Here is a 21,398-nt window from a genome sequence, read left to right as displayed (position 1 = left end):
GGTTAACGAGTTTCTTATGAGAGATGGCTTTTCAAGAATGTTAAACCATCGAAACTTAGGAAGCTTCGAACGTATTTCCTAAAATATCATTTAGGCTACGAAACCTTTAGCAAACCGATAGAACGATCGCCGCAGCAACGCGGTCAGGTAATCGAAAACCAGTTCATTCAGCCAATTTTGGTGAATCAATAGGAAAGATATCGTACGCTTAATGGAATTTATAAGACGTTAATATCCGAAATAACGCGGAACGTAGACGCGCAGGTACGAATTTAAACATCGACGTGCTCGGTTTCCGAGATATTCGCGCGAGAATAGAGCACTATGTACGATGGTGCATGTTAGCACGTCACCGGTTGCTCGAGTACCGCTGCGCTGACGTAGATCGATCGCTACCTGACGCGACGGTCTCCGTGTTCGTGCCTTGCGGAACGCGGGAAATCGGATGACGCCTCGTTATCGTGCAGACTCGCAAATATACGCCACGAAATGTTTATTCCGGGACTGGCCGTTGGAATTTCCAGTTGATTAACGAGAGAGGAAGAGAGAGATGAGGGAGAGAGAGAGAGAGAGAGAGAGAGAGAAAGAGGAGCATCCCAGCCGCGCTCTCTCGCGAAACGAACTGGGAAACGTTTTCCATTTACAGTTCATATTCGTCATCGTTACCGACGTGAATGTACGATTTTTTAATTAAAAATACACACTTGCACGGCCATTCGATATCCGATTGCGTTCTCTGTGGGTCGATTTCTGACCCTGCGCTTTTCGATAAATATTCCCGACCGATTTCCCATTTTCGTGGTTGCGTTTCGCAAATCCATCGGTAAAGAGTTAATAGTTCGAAGAATTTTTAAAAAATTTGTTAGAAATTTATTTACATCTTTATGAGACAACTAAGCCATTCAGAAACCGACGTCGTTCAACTTGGCAAATTGAAACGTACGGAAAAATGACGATGTTCTACGATCGTTGTCTTCTGAGTTTAGCTTAGAATTTACCGTTATTTACCGTCATCTTCCCGCGATAAATGAACTTACGATCGAACTTATCATTTTATTCCCTGAGAATCGGACATCAAGCGAATACTTGCGAAATCAACGAGAAAAGTAATGAAATTAGGAAATTAATAAAAGGCGAAGTTGATCGATTTGGCTTCTGCGAGGCTCCACTATCGATTTTTGCTTGACAGGAACCAACGATCGAGGTCCAATGAATATTTCTAACAATATTTTCTGTTAGATATCAGACATCTGTTACGTGTTTGAAGGAAGGCTATTTTTACTTGGAGAATATAATTATCGTTGATGAAATGTATCAACAATGAATCGATTAATTGCTTCGATCGGTCCACGGGTAATTACGATACGCGAAGGAGAAAAAAAGATTGGATTTATTGGCTTTACTCTCTGTCGATTAGCCGACTTCCTTCTTCCCGTTTGTTCATCGCGAATCGCAGAAAATGCAGGAGCTCTCTTAAATCGTCTCTTCTTCGTTACCATTTCTAACGGACCGCGATTAACGCGAGTTAATTATCTCCGGAGGTGATATTCCGCCCCGGGACGGATCGATCCGCCGCTAAGTGATTCGTTTGGAAAACTCGTTGGCAGATATTTGATCGTACCGTTGGAAAAAGGATGTTGCTGCTGGATTTTTAAAAAATTCACGATCGTATCGTATCGACGCCGCATCTTTCAATTTCTTCTTTCCTGAATTTTTTATCCGTCTAAAGCGGTTCGTTTAAAAAAAACGAAAAATTCATATAGAATTACGGTAATATAATTGTATTACAGGCGGCAGTTCATTTACACAGCATTGAATTTTTATAGTCGTGCGAAAATACTGCACACCTAATGATACGAGATTTAATATAATTGGATCTAATTAATTATTCATGGAAACGTTATAACAAATACACTGCGATATGTAAATACATTTTGCAGCCATTACATATGAATAAAGACTCGGACAGAGTTTATGCATTAACCCAGTACAATTCGATATTGATCAGAGTCGTTTTCTTTCAGTCGTTAACTCATTAAGTCGTTATTTTCTTTCCTGCACGCAACGTTATTTAATTCGTAAAACGGTCGGACACCATCGAGTCGGCGATCAATCTGGCGGGACCGAAATGATTTGTCGTGACACTCGATGACGTCGATGGACGTCGCCGGTCGACGAGAACGATCGTGCCGAATTGCCGATGGAAAATTTGGAAAATTGTCCGACCGGCGGAAATTCAGCCAGCGAACATGAATCCTGGAGGGCGGCGTATCCCATTTCCATTTACCCAGGCGTTAATCGTGAAAGCGCGCAGGCTTCGTTTGCACGATGAACATTGTCGGCTTTGTGACCTGTCGAACACTCGATAAAATGGCTGGCTTCCCGTGCTTCTCGTTGCAATCGTCTTCCAAAATCTCTTAACGATAGAATCGCGTAAATGGTTGCCGGATGCGTGGGCGTGAAAAAGAAGAGGTCGTCGAGGGTTTGAACACTTGCAGCCTGGTGGAACTGCCCCAATTTTACTTGAACGCAAACTATAGCGCGGGAGATGAGCGAATGCTCGTCGAAACAGTGCTAACAGTTCTCGACACTTGAAAATCGCTACAGCTTTGAACGTTCCATACAGATACGAAATCTTTCAGCCAAAGCTATTGCCAGAGGAGAAGATAGAAACGCGAGATAAGGTAGAATCGTTACAAAGATTACAACTGCGATTAGGAAATTTATTATTATTATTATTATTTCCTTACACCGTTAGGTCACAGTTTCCAAGAAACGAATAAGTAAAATTATACGCATACTGATACAGTAGGTTCGTAGAACAGGGTACTAAATTACGATGGAAAAGAGAAATTCAGTTTTTATTAATTAACCTGAATCTCTGTTCTGACTTATTTTTTCGACTTTGATTTATACCGATATCTTCAATGGTTGGAAATTGAGTATCATGAACATTGTAATATCCTTTCTCACCAGCTGTTATCGTTTATCGCTGCTCGATCGTTTAATCGAAATTTTTTATTTCATCTACGATTGAAAGATTTTGTAAGATTTTTGCGTGTAAATCGAAGTGAAATTTACCTTGAATCATTTCGTGATTTCGCAATAAATCAGATGCCGATATATTGTTTCATAATAATCGTACTTTTCAAATACACAGTTCCCGATAGTAGCAACAAGATTCTTGATCGCTAACAATATATGCGTTCTTGCTGAACACGAAGCACGGAATATTTTCGCATTCCTTCTCATATCGAAGATTAATGATGTCTCGTAATATACAACAAGCCTGATTACTCCGTGCAAAGTTCAACGTTGAATTTGAAGATGTTGACTCTGAACCGATTCCGATGACTCTACTTCGTCGCTATGTCTCGCATTTCTATCGTCTTCTGTATACGTTAAACGCTATAGCAATACGCGTGCGATACGCGCACGGATATTCGTATCGGATTTTGGTGGTCGTTATAGCGGCGTGCATGGTCGTTTTATCGGAGAATTTTAGCAATCGCGAGAGCAACGTGTCCTCAGCCTGGCAAAAATATCGGCAGAGGGGAAAAGGAAGGGAATGGATTTTAGTAACCAGGGAATCGGTCGTATCTGGACTCGTAATGGGGAGAGATACAGGCGCGTGGAGGAACGAGGCGAGATGCTACGCCGCCGGTAATATCTGTCCCGTCGCCGACTCGTCGGCCAATGGCCCCAGACTCCATTGACTGAATCCTGAACCGTGAATTCGACGTCGCGACTCGTCCCAGGTCCTGTGAATTTTGCACCGATCTCGCGCTATCGACCCGAGGCGATCTTCCTGCAGCGTTTTGTCCCGTCCCCTCGATATTTCCGGTGGCCGCGAAAAATCGACAACAATCACCGCACCGACGAGCCGCACCGTGTTCGTTAATGAACGCGGCGACGAGGATTAGCGGCGCGGATCGATATCCGTTGGACGGAAATTAGTAATTCTTTGCGAGCGTGCCGGTTTCCATCGTATGGAAATACGTTGGTTGGTTGGCCGGCGGATCGAATCGGGATTGAAAAGCGATTCGTTGACCCAGTTTTCATTGTTCGATCGACGATTCTCAACGATGGGTTTCTTTAATGTAACGCGTAATTCGATTTCGCGGTGGAAGATAAGAAGCAACAGGAAAAAGCTTTCCATCGGTTGGCAGTTGGTGGCGATCCTGACAGAATCGATAATTCGCGAGCCATGTTGGAGCCTGGTTCGTTCGTACGCAATTGCCGACGTCGTCGTCGCCGGAAACGCGACTAAACAGGTGTTTGCGCCAGCTGCAGCTGCTCCCTCTATGGCTCGTCACGAATCTCTCCTGTCTCTGTTTGCCTAGTTTCTTTCATCGTTGTCGGTATTCTTTTAAAACGTGGGAGTTACTCTCGACAACGTGTCACACGTGCGATGAAACACCGGCTCTCTGCCGATTTCCGGTCGGAAGACGGACGATTCTCGCCGCGGTGATCGCTCGCGCGACAAATCGATCGATCGCTCCGCCGATAATATCTGCGGTCGACAGTGGCAAGAAGCGCGATAGAATTTTCTTTAAAAAGACACACTTAAAATAGAACGTTTGCTCAGCCAATGTCACGGATATCGAACATCGACACGCAACGCGACCCACGCCAGTTCCACCGCGTCTTGTATCTACATTAGTTCGCTGAAGAAGTCCATTTGTGTCTCCTGTATCGATCTTCTCATTTTCTAGTTAAATACACTCGATCTGTCTTTTCGTTGGTATAAAAACAACCTGTAAATACGCACACGCTCGGTCATAAATCACCTTTAAACACGAGCTATACAATCAATTTGGTATACAGTTTTCGGAACAGCATAATTTTTAGTTTTTCTTATAATATATACAGTTATCAAATACGTATCAATATCATTTACATTATGTATAGTTACAACACATATTCGTGTCTGTTTTGGATAAGTTAAATGTCCCGTAATCCGTGGTACTGTATATTGAAGCGGATATACATTGTTAACCATAAGTATAATTTATTAGTCGTTACATTTAATGGAGAATTCTAACTAATCTGAACTTTATATAATATTTTACGTTATATTTAACAAGTGACGTTTATAGTAAAGAAAGTGGGAAATAAAAATACTCGAAAGCGTTCGATTTATACTGAATATCGTTAGATATTCCAACGCGTACGTTAAAGTACTTCAACATTGTGCAAATAACCCTGCAATCAGCGCATGTATAAATTCAAAATAACATATCGGCGATGTCGATGGATGATTCGTAAGCGACAGTAAAGTGGAATCGGAAACGATAATCCGTCGATTATCCCGAAACGTCAACGGAGAACTAATCGAAAGAAATATTTGACTTACAGCGTGGACCGGGACCGGCTTCGGGAGCGGGAACGACAAGCCCGCGCGGCGATGTCGGTCCAGGCCGAACAAGCGGCTGCAGGAGGTGGTCCTGACACCAGACACCATCACCATGGCCACCACAACCACGCTCACCATCATGCTAATCCACACGCTGTCGCCGCTCCGCTCTTCCGTGCTCCTGTCAGGGTAAGTCTTCAGACTTATTTTCCTTCTTTGCCTTCCTTGTGTCATCGACTATGATACCTACTTATTTGCGCCAAGAGAAAGTCCTCGCGAGAGCGTTTCTGGTCGGAGGATGTAAGGATAAACTAGTTGATTTTGCTACTTTTATTTCGCAACTTATTTCACTGTACGAAATCAAGGATAAAGATTTCTATAGTTTAGATTTTAGACGTAGGCTTTTATGGTAATGTGTTTTATACAAGGAATGGGAACAAGGATCGACGATCGTAATGTAAATATACTGATCAAAACAGACGGAAGATCGTTCCTGTTGTTACTCTCGCTCTGTAAATATTATCGGCTACTAGGGTATCCATTTCTATATTTATTTTTAACTATGGTTTTATGATTTCTAAATAATTTACTTTCACACTTGGACTACGATAACATTTTGATCGCTTAGCTAAAAGATTATAGCTTTCGTTATAGCGTCATACACACAACATGTTTATTTATCAAGCCTATAAAATGACGCTTTTGTTTGCTCGTTGGATGCGATAAAATTCTTCGTAATGATCGTTTTCAGCGGTGTATTACCGCAAAATGTTATCACATCCAATACATTTCCATAGCCTTTGTCCATCGTGTATGATTTATAGAAATAAATATAATTGGAAAGATAGAAACGAACATGTATACATATTTCAGATAATTTATACAGCGTGTCACGCGTCGCGTGACAGATTACACGTTAGTTTATCGAATGATTCGATCTGACTCCCTTTCGTTTGTCGAACAATTTAATATAATCTGATAAATTTTACATCTACGAAATGTACGTACGACATAGTAGCTTGTAAAACCCATTTCAAGTTTCTAATTACAACGCCTGGTATCGATAGCATCTCTTTGAAACCGATACGATATTTACCTAGTCACGATTCAGTCAGCTCGTGCCGAGGATTATATCGTCGCTCACTTACCTCCAGTCTTCCAGATTTAGTATTGTGGTTCGTTAGAGTATTAGCGCTTCGATACCACATTTAGCTGCCATATGGCGTCGCCCTCCTTTTTCTTGCTGGCCCACGCAAGTCAAGAGGAAACATTTGGCCGCTTCTTGAACGGATCCTCAGGGTGTTCCGATTTCATCCCCGAAAGATGAATACCGAAGCGGTAGCAGCTGCCTAAAGGGTCTACAGAGAAATCCCATACGATCGTTACGATGCCAAAAAGCTCGTCCAGCTACTCCCATAGCTCGTAAACATCGGCAGCCGCTTCTTCCATTTCGCTCGAGCCCGACCTGAATTTCTATTCACGTCGTTTCTCCGCTTTTATTTCCAACCCTTTGGTACATCAAAGATCAGACAAATCGAGTCGAAGTAGGAAAAACGATAGAAAGGTTCTACGAACGTGCCGTTCGATAGCCAAATTCGTTCAAATTCCATAAATCGAGGTAAATGGGAAGTTGCGATGGTGTTTTAGAAACGAGAGTATCGTTTGAAGTGTTTTCTGTGATATCGATCGGCAATCATCGATGCGATTCCTTGCACGGCATGTGGATGACCTTTCGAACATCTCTCGCCTCTGAACCTCTCTTCGCTGCTCAACAGGTGTTCCACGACTTTTAAACTTCTCTAATAACCGCTTTACGAGCCTTATGCGACGCACCTTACTCTCCCGACCAAATTTTCTAACTCCCTTTACATTCATTTTAAAGAGTCGGGTCTTCGTACTACGTTAAGAATAAACAGTTGGCTCCTTAGTTCTTTCTGTTAATTCTGTTGAGTTGTGATTACTACAGTGGTTACACGTTTAAGTCAAAATGCATGCAACGTAACCACTCTCGTAAGAATTTATATAGTAGTAGTAGTATGTAGTATTTGTAGCTTGTATGGAGTTTACGTTCGGTACAATCTTGGTGTATGTACGTGTAAGTGTGCACATGCGCGAAGATATGAATCATGTTCTAGGTTTCTACAATGAATTAAATGTTTCGTTAAAGTCGTGGTCTCTTGCTGTTAGCTAGTTCGACAGATTAGTTTATCTTGGTTTGTTCCGATTGTAGTGCCTCGCTCGCTTCCCTATTTATTCTTCTAAGTAGAAGGATTTTAATCTCATGCATGATTTATATTTATATATATATATATATATCTTTTAATAGCTTTTCTTCTTGAAGAGAAAGCCTACTTATAATATTCATACTTTTTAAGGATGCTGGTCTACGTTGCCTGTATCGAGGACACTCGAGTACGATACGTTCCACTGTATCCATTTCGCTCCTATTGCACAGTTTACGATTTAGGTTCTTGTTAATAAGATATAGAATACCTTACACGTTTACCATCCATTCAATTTTGCTGATAGTCCTAATCGGACCAGGATTCTTTCGTACGTAACAGTTATATTTAAGCCTGTACATTTCGCTTTTTTTCTTTGGTCTAATTCTTCTAGGTTTTATACAAGACGTTTATACAAGGCACCGCACGTGGAGACATTTGTCCTCGCTGTATCTTGGCTGAAGGAGTTTTCGTTAATCCTGTTTAGGATCCTGTTTCACAAGGGTCCGTGTACTTGATCGTCGCGACGCGTTAGGCCGTCAGAAGCACGCGTCCACCGTGTAATCATAACCTTAATCATCGTTTGCACGATGCCAAGTACACGGATAATTCATAGATTAATCGAAGAAGAAACTCCAAGTAAACTTTCACCCCGCGTACGTCGCTGCGACCTTGTTTTCGCGCGATATGAAACGGGATCGTTAAAAGGTGCGCGCAAGAACTCTAGAAAGGCAACGTTAGAAGGCGAGAGAGGGAAAAACGAGAAGATACACGGTAAGGAGAAGTTTCTAGCTTTCTATCGGTTCGATCGGCCTTCGTGTTCCTCCTCGCGAATCTGAAAGTCTAGCGTCACGTAACTCGTCAGCCAGATCGCGCACTCGCGACCACGAACGTGACTGCGCCTCTTATTTCGCTACCGGAACCGATTCACGAAAGCTTGCATTTGTCTCGACGGTGTAACAAAGCCTCGAAGAACGTGGTAGAACGAGCCGTATAATCAAACATATAACGCACATACAACGTTTAAGTTGCCGAAAATTTCATTCTAACGATTTAGCGTCGATTGACAGTCTTACTTTTATTTCATTGTTATTGTCATATTTCTATAATTATATCATTTTAGATGCACTCATAGCGCGCAACAACGAAACGCGGAAAAGTTGTGCATGCGTTACGCGATTCGCAATACGAACTGCTGGCAGAAAGACATAGTTTCTCCGACATTCCGCCAGCAGCGAATTTTGTAATAGTTGTTGCAACGAGGGTGACATCCTACTCTGGTATCCTTTTCGAGACATTAATACGATTCGAGATAAGTACGCAGCCGATTCAAAATTTGTCAAGATCGGAGTCGTCCAAGGGTCAATTGTATATTTCGATTACATTGATTCGTCCAATATAAAAATACAAGTCTAATATTAGCTGGTCTTAAATTGTAGGATATTGACATAATTTTTATCAATCGAAACTTAAACTTCCTGTTTGTAACCTTTCACTGAAATTACAGCGAACCGATCCTACTGCATCGTTTCCTATTCCACATGTTGCAATTACCGTATCGGTAGAAACGAACCTGCAGTTACATATAAAACAAGCGACATTTTACGCTCCTGAGGAAACTCGATCTCCTTGTCTTTCACTAAAAATCTAAAATTTTTGTCCCGCCGTTCAAAACTCGTACATTTCCAAGCCCGTTTTTAACTTTATGATTTTTCTACATTCTCTTCGCCAAAGTCACATTCACGCTACCCTAGTTGCGGCCGGATCGGTCGATGTCACTACTTCGCGCCTTATTTTACAGTCTACCTATATCACTCGCACCGACCTTACATCAAAGCGCCTGTGCCCCACGAGCCTGTTTATCTTCTGCTTGTAAGCTGCTTGCGAGCTCCAACGTATACAGACACGATGCTACTTTTGACAATCAGTGTGCAACGTCAGAGTGCTCGACGCAACGAGTACGACGAAGTTTAGTGCGATAGTAGAATTCAGGACGATCTCGGCGAAAAAGAAAGGGGGACGAGCGTCGAGGGAACGTACGGACTCGGATATCGTAAATCGAAGTTCGAGAAGAGATCGTAAAGTCGCGAACGCTCTTTATCGGTTTATCGCGTGCGGTTTCGGCGACGCACAATCTCTTAGAATAGTTACGCGATCGGGGAAAAGTCGTAATTTTCACCATCTTTTGTTATATAATTTTCTGTCTCTTTCTTTAAGTTTTCAAACCCTCGGAGATTGATTACGATGCTATTTCGATGTTTCTTAATATTTAATACAATTCGATAAATTCAATAAATATAAGTCACTCAGAAGGTTAGAAATAAAACGTCGCGTTAACGGAATATCGGTATCTACTGACTTTTTCACTGTTAGTCAGTCGTTTCAACGTACTGTGCGTCATATCGGAAGTGGGAAGAGCGTTTCGCGATCGGAAATAAAGACACGATGTAAGCCGGACAGTGGAAGCGTAAGAATAAAAAAAAAAAAAAAAGGAAAAGGACGCAATGGCGAGGACGAAGAGGCAGAGCAAAAGGAGACGCGTGCACGCCTGTGGCGAGACTATGTCGCGACATCGTACGCGAACTTAAGCAGCAGGCGCGTATTTATTGCCGAGATTAACGGCGTGCATTTGCATTTCCATGTAGCCTGGCTCGCACGGCGAAAAGTTGTGATTTAGAGCGAGCAATGGTCGCAACGCGCCGCGAGGGAACGAGATGCTTTCGAGCGGAGGGACGAAGAGAACGAAAGGGGTAAATGGTAAAGAGGGAATGGAGCCTCGCTTTTTCACCGATATGTCCCGCAGTAATGCACTCGGCTGTGCACGAACGCGAAACGACGACAACCGGACGAAGGGCGCACGAGCTGTTCCAGCTAGATGGAGACCTTGCTCGGAGCCGCCACACCGCCGATTATACGCCACTCGTTCTCCGTTAAATCGCTCGTAGTCCGACCGACTCGCGATAGAGGAAGGAACTGCGCGCACCTTCGTGTCGCTTCACCGGCTTGGCAAATTAATGGAACGCTCCTTGCGACCGAAGGTCGTGGGTTTCTAGATTTCGTGCTGCGCCTTTTACGATTTTCTCTGGCGTCGCTTAACGTTACGACGATCGACTAGTTTCCAACGTAACTCGAATAAAATCCTTCCAAAGGAACTCGGATAAAACGTAGGAATTTGAGCTAGAATAACGTAACGCGGAAAGAATCATTGAAGCATTGGAGCAACGTTCGGTAACTTTGGATATTCCCAAAGGAAGAGAATAGACAAATAAGTAAATTACGCGTTAATAGTCGATGCTGAATACGGCGCCAGTGTCGCAACTTCATCGTAAGATCAAAGAATAGCGATAGGTTGACGCGTTAAAGCGATGCATTGCTAATTATGCAGAATGTATTGGTAATTCGTAATTTAAGACTCGCAGAGGATCATTCGAATCTGGTGGAAGTCGGTTGATGAAATCAGTTTCAAGAACTGATGGGTCCGATGGTGGCAAATTAGCGTGACATTACCGTGCTTAGCGAACAAGATTACGAACAAGAACCTTGGTCGTGTTTTCCCATTCTTCGCCAGCTGAAATTTAATCAAGTAAAAAATGGTCCGCCCTTTCCGCAACTAGACGTTTGAATTCGATTGTAGGATGTCGGAAAAGCTTGGTTGCGTCACGGTCCTAGAGGCGAACAGCATTCTTTCTGACAACTGTCTGGGTGCATTTTATTTCCGCGCAGCAGATAAGAGGTTGCTCGTTGCTTTTCTTCTTTTTCCTGGCATACACGGACGTGTTTACAGAAGCGAGCAGGTGGAAATGTCTCCTTCGCCGCCTTGAAAGCTGCCGCAATAACCGAGAGAATACTACCGCCTTGTACAGGTGTCGAGTTGCGAGAAGTTGCCTGTCCTTATCTCTGTCCCGTTTCATTCTTTTTCCTTTTTTCATCCTCTTATTTTTTCGCGATCCGTAACGCGCGTATTTTCGAACACTGAAACGAACCGCGACGCTAATGAGCCAACTTTGCCATCAAACGGTCGTCGCCTGGATACTGCGAATTCAATTTGGCGGTAATTCGATTCGTTTGGCATTTACGAATACGACGATCATGTTAAACGTATCACGTTAGAAGGTTCGACGTACGCGAAATACGAAATCCACATCTTATTCGCGAGGAAGTGGTTCGTTAACGCAAAAGATACCGTGAGAAGTCATGGAGATGTTAAGACTGCAAAAAACTATCGAAGACCGAAGTACGGAAACCTTGTTCAAGTGAATTCCTATAGACGTGTATAGACATATTTTAGAAGATCTATGAAGTTTTTCGTTCGTGATATACCACGATATTGCTGCTATTTCAAGTAGAGCTTTAATCCGTTGTATAATATCTTCGTCTTAAATCTTTTACTTTTATGTTAATGAATGGAAAAAAAATGTAAAAGTCTCTGATAAAAGATGCAGCAAATCCGTGGTATCAAAGCAGGGTACTCTGTGACTGTTTCGAAGTAAACAAACTTTGTCCCAGTTCGAAAGAAGCGATTAGTCGCAACGTGAATCTTTTAGCCGCAGTAGGTCAACGTTATCGAGTCGGTTACGACGACCGTTCGTTGGATATATTTCCGATATGTCGTAAACAAGGGTTGTAACGAACAAGTTTTCGAGATCGTAGAAATCTCGTTCCAGCAACTTTCCTTCCTACGACACGCGGAAGAGGAGGCAACGTTCGCTAGATGTAACCGCGAGTCGTTCCTATTGCAAATCTGGACATACTTCTGCCCTTTTCGTTTGAAGAACTTGGCTCCGTAGGCGTTTGACGCGGCTAGAAAGTTTTCGATTCCGATGTTTCCGCCGCTTATCTCCGTTGGATTAAACGCCGTTTACGTAACGCCATGTCTACCGCGTTTCGACTGTTTAAATATTCCGACGAATCCGTTTTGAACACCGTGGATTGCCAGCGGAACGTTCGTTCGCCTACGAAAGCTGTCTGAAACATGCCTGTGGCTGTTTTGTCGAGCTAAAGGGCAAAGAAGCATCGAATCGCCGAGAATGTGCCGAAAGATATATCGAAAATATTCAGCATGTTCTGAAACTGGTATGAGAAGGCTAATGTTAAAACGGTCACAGTTGAGTGCTATGTAGTAGTTTACGGTAGGATCGCTTGATTTACTTCGAATCTAATCATCTGCTATTATTTCTTTATTACTTCATTGTTTTCTCATATATATAGGATAATATTTCATCTTCTTTTTTAATGTAAATATACGTGTATATATAGATTACTTTGACTACCCGTAACGGTACGGTAGATTGGTTTCAGAATCGTTGATGCTAATGGTGAAAATTGGCCCCTGCTACTTTTTGGAATGACGTAACGTAATTAGATAAATAGGACACACGAATTTCTCATGAATTTTCTTTCACGAACACGAAGGACGAATAGAAGACTCGTTGTTAATTTGAACAAATCGATAGGAACTCGCATACTCTTACTGCAAGTTGAACAAAATATCCAGGATTGTATAAATGGTATGTGAAATGGATCGAAAGTTGGATAACGATGCTGTTTCTTCTCGACTAGGAGAGTATTTTCTCGTCAATGGAGAGATTTTGATTCGACAGATCTTGTCGAGCAATCGCGTGGTCGTCGAAGTTCGAAACGGAACTTTATTCGCCTCGTTGACCTTGCGTCCCGATAAAGTTCGTCGTAGCATTGCGGATTACATGGAAGAAAAGCCATAGGAAGGCAAGGAATGGAATTTTCAGTGACGGGGAAGAAATCTGACGGGCTCGCGTGTAGGAACGTGAAACGGCGATTTTGAATTACACGCGAGATGGATGTTTCGCGGAATACACCCCATCGCGTGCCCGGGACTCGCGCATTTTCACGTTATACCACTTTTTATCGGCAAATATTTGGATCGTGTTGGACCGTTTTCTTCAGCAATCGATAGTCAAACGATAAATAACGGCAACGTAATAGGGTTGCTAAACGGTCTAAATTTCAAAAATAGTAACGCGTTGTAGTAACATATATATTTACGAAGATCGTAGATCGTGAAAGGTAATGATTGGAAAATATATGCGAGGAACTAGCGAGAAGGAAAATAATCTGAAAAAACAGTGGGCTGCTTTGATATTAAAATCAAAAAATAGACAGTCGATCGACGTCATTTGTTTTAGTATTTAACGATGCTTTATATAGTAGCCGTGGATTCTATAGAAACTAGAATACCTACAGCTTAGAAATCGTGTTAAGTGCCATTCACTGATTTTGACAAACTTTGTCTTCCACTCCATACATAGATAGCAGCAAGTAGCCTTCTAAAAGATTGACGCCACACGGTCTACGTGTAACATGTGCTTACAGTGTTAACTTGGCGCTTCTATAAGTCACCTAATGAATTCGATGGAATTCTTCTTTTCCCGCCCAGCCTATATATTCTTTGTGAATACGAAGTAAGGACGATTTAACGATAAATCGTAGTTACAATTTTTTTAATTCTTCTTCTTAATATCCCAATTACGTTTGTATTCTAACGTGAGGTATCGGACCTGGTATGAATCCAATATTTGATGAATCTAATATTTGAAAAGCTTACGTATCCAGATATGATACACAAATGTAGATCAAGTTGCGTTTCGTGCGGCATTGGATGAGCCGGTCCCTTGATTAAACAAATAATTAAAGGATTGTAGAGATCAGAATCGGCGAGAAGCAGGTCGGAGAGCGTTCCATGATCGTTTACGAGGAAGATACGAGAGACAACGTCGACAGTATGTCGGTGCCTCACGCCTTCAATTAACCTAATTAGCTACCGTCACGTACTCATTAGGGACCGAGCACTGGTTGCCCGCCCACCGGCAATTCGTCGATTTTACCGGAAATTGTTGCACGGAATTTGCCCTGGTCCTTCTTTAATATCTCCGCAAAAATAATCACCGTGTATATCGAACGCCCGTACGATATTCTCTCTCTTTATTTCCTTTCTTTTCCTTCTTTTTCCTGTCCTGTTAACGTATACTGCTGCTACAATATCTACCAATACTTGGCTCAAATTGAACGCTTTTCGTCCTTTATATCGTTTCGTCGATTTATTATTTATGAATCTTTTAGTTTACTCGCATCATGTTTTATTCGCCTTATAAATCGTAATCATAATTGGACTGTGCGCATCTCTATACAAATTCGCATTCTTATATTCAGATTTATTACTCGGACTTTCTAAATATCCTAACGAATTCTTTATCGTAGATATTTTTTCGCTCGCGCATATTACGCGCGTTCTGTACATATTTGCGCATTTAAATTTCCCATAAATGTACAACCATCCATACGATATAAAACACTGAATAAAATCAAATTTGCTAGTTTCTCGCGTCATATGTAAAAGGTAGATGTCCTGATACTTACGGCCGATAGAGTATTTACCGGAACAGGTCGTATTAAGAATCTAGCACTTATCTGAGCAGAATCTGGCGATACGTAATTAGCGAAGAATGAAGCGACACATATGGATTCGTTGTTTATCGTGAATGGTTCGTTTTTTGTCGAACGACCGATGGCAATGAACAACGCCTGGCGTATAATAATAGCAAGGTAACAAGACAGAAGACACGGACGAGAGCGACATGGTGCACGCGGCTCTCATCGTTCTCCTCCTCCTCGTTACGTAACGAACAAAAGAGTAAATCGCGAACGTGCCGGACAATTAAAGAATTACGATCTACTTTTTATACGAGTCATATAACCGACGGCTCTTTCTTTGTTTGCCAACAGGAACGAGCGCAATCCATTTTTCTCCGGTGCCGGTGCACCGCGAACAATTTGTCCTCCGACGTTCGTAACTCGAATGGACGGTAGAATCTTCGCGAAAGCGGTAACTCGATTATTTAATCGCTAATGGTCAGAGGATGCTCCGTTTCTCTATCTTTCAACGCGATAACTTTCGCCTCCCGTATCTCGACTTCTTCGAAGAAACGTTCCAATTATTCCGTTTTGATATAAGCGTCGACATTCGTAACAGAATGCTCGCTTATCTTGGCTTTCTTATTTCGTTGAGGAATCTTTTAGTCTTTCCGTTGTTTGGAACGGATCAATTAGTCGAACGTTAACGTTCGTACCTAAACCTGTTACGTTGTTCGGATCGCTTCTGACGTAATTGTATCATTCTGCTGTTAAAACGGGCCTCAAGTTTGAAAAACTTGAAGAGAAATTGTTATCGATACGTGTGCTTTATTGTTTTACTCTTGAGTATAAATATCTTCTTAAAACATTAAAAATTTTGTTGTTTATTCAAATGGAAATTAAAGTTTGAGGACTCCAGCAAGATCAACGACGAAATATTGATTTTATTAGATTGGCGTATAGAAAGTGACAGGGCTACAAATAAAATTTCAGTTATGTGCAATTAGTTTGGAACGTCGGACATTTAATTAAAATAATTTTGCGAGTAATTTAATACGTTTCTCCAATCGCCAAGTACTTACTTTCGATTAGTTCCATTATTCCAAATTAGCCAGGAAGCCAATAACGTGGATTTTATATTTTCTGTATAAATCTTAATGTTAAATATATGTATGTAACGAATTGTTTGTTCCTTAATGTGATCGATAAGAGACAATAGGAACAAACGTAATAATTCCAATTTTGAAGAAACGAAATTTCATACGCATCAGCGTAACAGCTGGATACATTTTCGCGATGGAAGCTCGCGTCGTGTGCAATATATCGATTCACCGGAATAAATCGGAATATATCGGAAAAACGTGGAATGTATCGGGTTACGTAATTCGCCACGAGGTTTTAATGATTGCGCGTGGCTGCGTGTCGATGACGATGAGGATCGTGATACGATACTCACGACGACGAGGTGCCGTTCGAACGACGACAAATAGCGATCATTTGCCCGTGGTTCGTGTCGTGTTTTGGCAGCTGGGAATTCATTACGCCCCTCTGTCCGCGTTCAATCATCGAAAACCGATCGATGGTATACCGAAGAAACGAGTTACATGAATTTCTTGCGGCAATGAACTTCAATGAAATCTCAGGTATCGTAATTTGTCCTTAATATCTATCTGTTTGCCGAGAAAAATGGAAAAATCGGATAGCTATATCAACTTGAACGCGTATCTCAATTTTCTATTTCGACGTTTAATTAGAAGCATCTGTTAGCCAAATCGATCTCTTTACAACTAACTTCTCAATTCACTTTAAATCAAAACCCATCGATTCTTCGATTTACCTCCTAATCGTCACTCGCAATACATATTTCATCGATCTGGCAAATTGGTAATTCTACAGCTATTTCGTCCGCAATCCGATAGATTTAGATAGAAGATACTGGACACTTCAGTTCAAAGACGACGATGGTATGGTCTAACACAGAGAGACAGAAGGGCGATCACGAATCGATCGTAAATACGCGATAGGTGCTATCAATGGGCAGGAAAGATTGTCAAACACATCAAAGACAAGTTAACTTGTCGTCAGATTTGAGTAAAGGATGATTCACCTTTCGCGATCATCCGATCGTCTACCAATCGTCTATAGGATTAAGTCGTGCTCTCGCGTTAAGCGGAAAGCGAAGCCCGTGATTTGTAGGTCGTTTGATCGCATTATGCCTGCCTCGTGGTTTACGTAATCCCAATGTTCGTTCGTGTGTAGTTGCATTGGTGCATACCATGTCTCTCTCTCTCTCTCTCTCTCCCTCTCTGTCCTCTCTTCTCTATCTGTTTTGCGTACGTATATTGTAATGCACGTTTCACATATGTACGTAGGTATATGTATGTATCGTAGTGGCGCGCCAATGTTAGGTATACGTGAGATTATACATTAGGCTAGATCCACAACGATTGCGCTTTCCTCGTTTCTCTCTCACTTTTCAATCTTCCTCAGACTTCCTTCGGCTTTTCGTCTGACTGACTCGTGCTCTTCGATTTGGTATTGTACTTGAAGGTTCTCGCAAGATTTACTAGAATTCTCCTCTTCTCTTCTATTCACGAATTTCTTTACCAATTTTTTATTATTGTGGAAAATAGGTATGGTTGGATGATAAACATTCGAGGAAAAATACAATAGTCAATTCTTAATACAGAAATTTTTCATTGATCGCTTTATATCGTAGTTGAAGGATGAACTTGTAGGACGAACTCTATGAAAGGGTAATTTTTATTTTTGCCATGATTTGGAAAATACGCGTTGCGAAACGTTATCGCGTTAACAAATATAGGCTAATAGTGTGACCTTTGATCGCACTTGACATTCGCGACATTTATATGGCACGGACACTCTGCAGAGGAGTTTGTGTATCTAGAGCAACGTTTCACCTTGTGCGGTCTAATGGATTCGAGTATTTTAATCGTCGCATTTGCCTGAAGAAATGTTAACAGGCGTTTAATTCATTTCTTTCCCGATTAACGTAATTTCCCAATAGTCTAATAACTTTGAAATTTGGAAAACGCTACGAACTTCCCACTCAACGCTTTAACGCTTCATAAAGCGTGCTCTTGCATAATTGAGGTAACATCATTAACAAAACTTGGAAAGTCGAAAATTACCAGCGTTAATAAATACCTTTGGCCGATATTAACAAGTTTGGCAACGAGACGAATGAAATTTTACTAGTAAATCGCGTAAATTGCAAATTATCTGATTATGACGTTCGACGAAAACTTAACGAAAACAAAATCGTAAAGGAGAAGTGTGCAATATGCAACTTGTAATTTGTCGATTCACTGATGTTATTAGTTGGTAAATTTTCGTGCAACAGAACACTGATAACACGTACAGAAACGGTCAATATTTACAAGCTTATGGGAACAAACAAACGCTGTTTCGTTTAAACAAGAAACAACAAGGAAACTGCACCAAATTCGCGCAGAAAAGCCGACGCGAGCGGACGTAACCGCGAGGAATTTAACTTGCTGAGTTCCGACGTCTGCCATCCGATTAGTCGAGCCGACAGCTACGGTGAAAACGAGGTCAGAGACGAGAACGAGCGGCAAAGACGGCCACTGCGGCATGCATGCATGCACGCACGCATGCACGCACGCACGTACGCACGCACGCACGTACGCACGTAAGCCAAGCAAGCAAGCAAGCACCTACTACACGCACCGACACGCGCGCGCTTCGACGGAAATGCGGCTCAACCGTGGCGACTTTCCGCCCAGAGACCGCCGCAATCGCTTGTTTTTCGTAACAAAGATATCGCCGTACGAACCACCGTGGCTGTAACGAATAACGTGAAAATTACGCCACCACCGCACTACCTTCGATATCACGTTGATTATTCGCCAATGAGGGTCTAGTCGATTCTCGTCGGAAAGCGGAGCACCCGAGTTAGATTGTCCTTGTTCTTATTCATAGCATTATGCTCGTACGATGAGGCGGACGAAAGAGTACGATACGATACTGTGCGTTAGAGGAGAAATTAATTAAATGCCTATTGGCAACGAAGGAATATGGGCAAGGATTACGATAAGTCACATTTCCTCGTGCTACGGGAAAACAATAGAAAAATTGTCTTATATCGTTGATCAGTCCTCGAATTCTCTCTTTATTTGCCTGTTTAGCCTTCTTAAGGATTAAGGAAGAAGTTTTCGTTAGATCCTTGAATATTTCAAAGATATCGAATGTCGTAAAATTAGACTTACGATGGTAAACCAACGTTATGGGATTTTTACGTAAACTCGTGCAAGATGGGTCTAATTATATCCCCATCTTCACTATTTCCCATTAAAATGTTATACCGTGCAGAGATGGAAAGAAATCTGCAGGAAATCTTGATGGATGTTGTTTTTTAGAAACTCAACGCAATCGTTGCAGTTAAGCACGCGTATTGCTGGAAAGTGTCACATATTCGAACAAAACAATGTAGCATCGCGTGACGGTGAGCATCACCTGGCTTGCCCCTGTGTCGTTCCACGACACTTCTCTCCATCTCCGTGTTATAGATATATCTCTTTGATCACAAGTGACATCGATATCGAAAAACCGATACGAGTAAACCTATCGTATTTTCTCCTTATGATCCTCGCACGGAAAGGATGTTCTCGTTCCATAAAAATACATTATCTTTTTCGCAATCTCGTTAGATTTTGTTACGAACTTTTCGAACAACTCGATCGAATGCCACGAACGAAAGCTCGAATCGGATATCCATTAGATCGGTTAGCAACAGGGCCGGTTATTTGCCGATGGTGTAAATTAATTAGCCGACAAGATCGGTGGCGATGTTTTCGTGGCACACGTTAGAACGAAAGTACGAGTTAACAGCTTCGTCGGTAGCGGTCTAATCGGGGAAAAACGTCCGGGCTTTTCCTGGGAATTAATTAGTCCTTCCGAAGGCTTGTTATCAGCCGGCTCCGAGGCAAAAACGATAACGGGCTGTCACATGGCGGGGAAATGCTTGGCGAAGCCAGTTCGTGCAATTCGTCGAGTCGTATCGGGCACACAGAAACGCGTGTTATCCTTTCCGCATGGCGAATTAAAAAATAAAAAACAAAGACAACGAGGGAAGGGGGATATTGACCGTGTTGCGTAGAAAGACGCAGTTGTGTAGAATGGCCGTCGAAGCAAAATAATCTCGCGCGCTTTTCGCTCTTACCAGAGGAGATATTCCCACGAAAGGCAGGAAAACTAACGTCTGGAGCTCGCGCTGTCTCTCACGATATTATCGACGGTATACAACTAGCGTTCGCAACTTCCCATACTGGTCGTTTGTCATTTTCCGTAAAATCGGTTGGAATCTCGAGCCGGACAGACACCGGAATCAATGCTGTTAACCCAAGGTAATTCTCTCGACTTACGTGTCAAGGTATCGCGCGTGAATAACGTTAACAGATCCGTCATTCTGCGGGAAATCGATTCAGACTGCGACTGTAACGAATACGCGTTCCGACGAATCGATGTTTTGACAAACGAATCATCTGGGTTTCCTCGCACGAAGGAAGTGCTATTGATGAAGTTTCACAAGTTTCAGGCCACGAGTTACCCTCGTCGATAAATGTTCGCGAACGATGGTAACTAAAAATCGGGTTTGAAAAAGAAGATATTTTTTTACAAATATCAAACCTTTATTAGCTTGGTTATATTGTTCGATAATAAATTACGACATTATAAAACTAATTGTTTTTTCCTAATAAAATTTGGAAATGTTACATCCGACACTCGTAAGATATTCATAACAGATTTCTGCGAGTGAGTTACCGTATCGCGATAAGAATCTCTTACGATCGTTTAGACGCGTCCATCGCAATGACAGTTTATCGTAACCATAGCCTTATTTGCGTTTACGAAACGACCAAGGTTTGCTACTAGGCCAGACGTTGTTGTTCGCTCCTCTAAAATTAGAAGATCGCAGAAGAAACGGGAGTCGAGTCGAAGCGAGGGGTCTGCTCTGAATCTTTTTACGTCTTCCCTCTGGGTACGGGAGAGAGTGTGTGAGAGAGAGAGAGAAAAAAAAAGAAAAGAAAAGACCGGTGGGCGTTAAAACGTTATTAAACACCGCTCGCGTTCCACACGCGTAATCGTAGCAGTAAATCGCGGCTCCGAGTTAAATCGAGTATCCTCGAGATAACGGGGAGTCGATGGACCGAGAACAGCTTCGTAAGACCGGTGTTGGGCTTTCCAGATCGCTCTTAATGACTTTAATGTCCCGTGGGGGAACGACCAGGAATCCCGGAAACGCGTTTCCGCTCTCTTACCCTCTTCCACCACTTCTAGTCGCTTTCTCTCACGCGGCTTCCAACTTTTGGATTTCCAAGACTCTCTAGACGAGATGGAGGCAAAGAGTTGGTAGCATGATTCTTTCCTCACCCCTTTCCCTTTGCCTACTA

At 42.2% G+C, this 21,398-nt stretch overlaps 1 protein-coding gene across 10 annotated transcripts in view; it reads left to right on the top strand.

Annotated features, from left to right (window-relative positions):
* Positions 1 to 21,398, top strand: part of LOC100648085 (AF4/FMR2 family member lilli) — a 164,298-nt gene that overhangs the window by 57,509 nt on the left and 85,391 nt on the right. For all 10 annotated transcript variants that reach the window (XM_012319022.3, XM_012319002.3, XM_003393725.4 and 7 more), the window contains one exon: positions 5,359 to 5,545. In XM_012319022.3, coding sequence (XP_012174412.1) covers positions 5,359 to 5,545 — 187 coding nt within the window. The remainder of the gene's footprint in view (positions 1 to 5,358; positions 5,546 to 21,398) is intronic.

The sequence above is a fragment of the Bombus terrestris genome, chromosome 2 (genome assembly GCF_910591885.1).
Source record: "Bombus terrestris chromosome 2, iyBomTerr1.2, whole genome shotgun sequence".
In the NCBI taxonomy this organism is placed as follows: Eukaryota; Metazoa; Arthropoda; class Insecta; order Hymenoptera; family Apidae; genus Bombus; species Bombus terrestris.
This window is presented reverse-complemented; position numbering and strand designations above follow the sequence as displayed.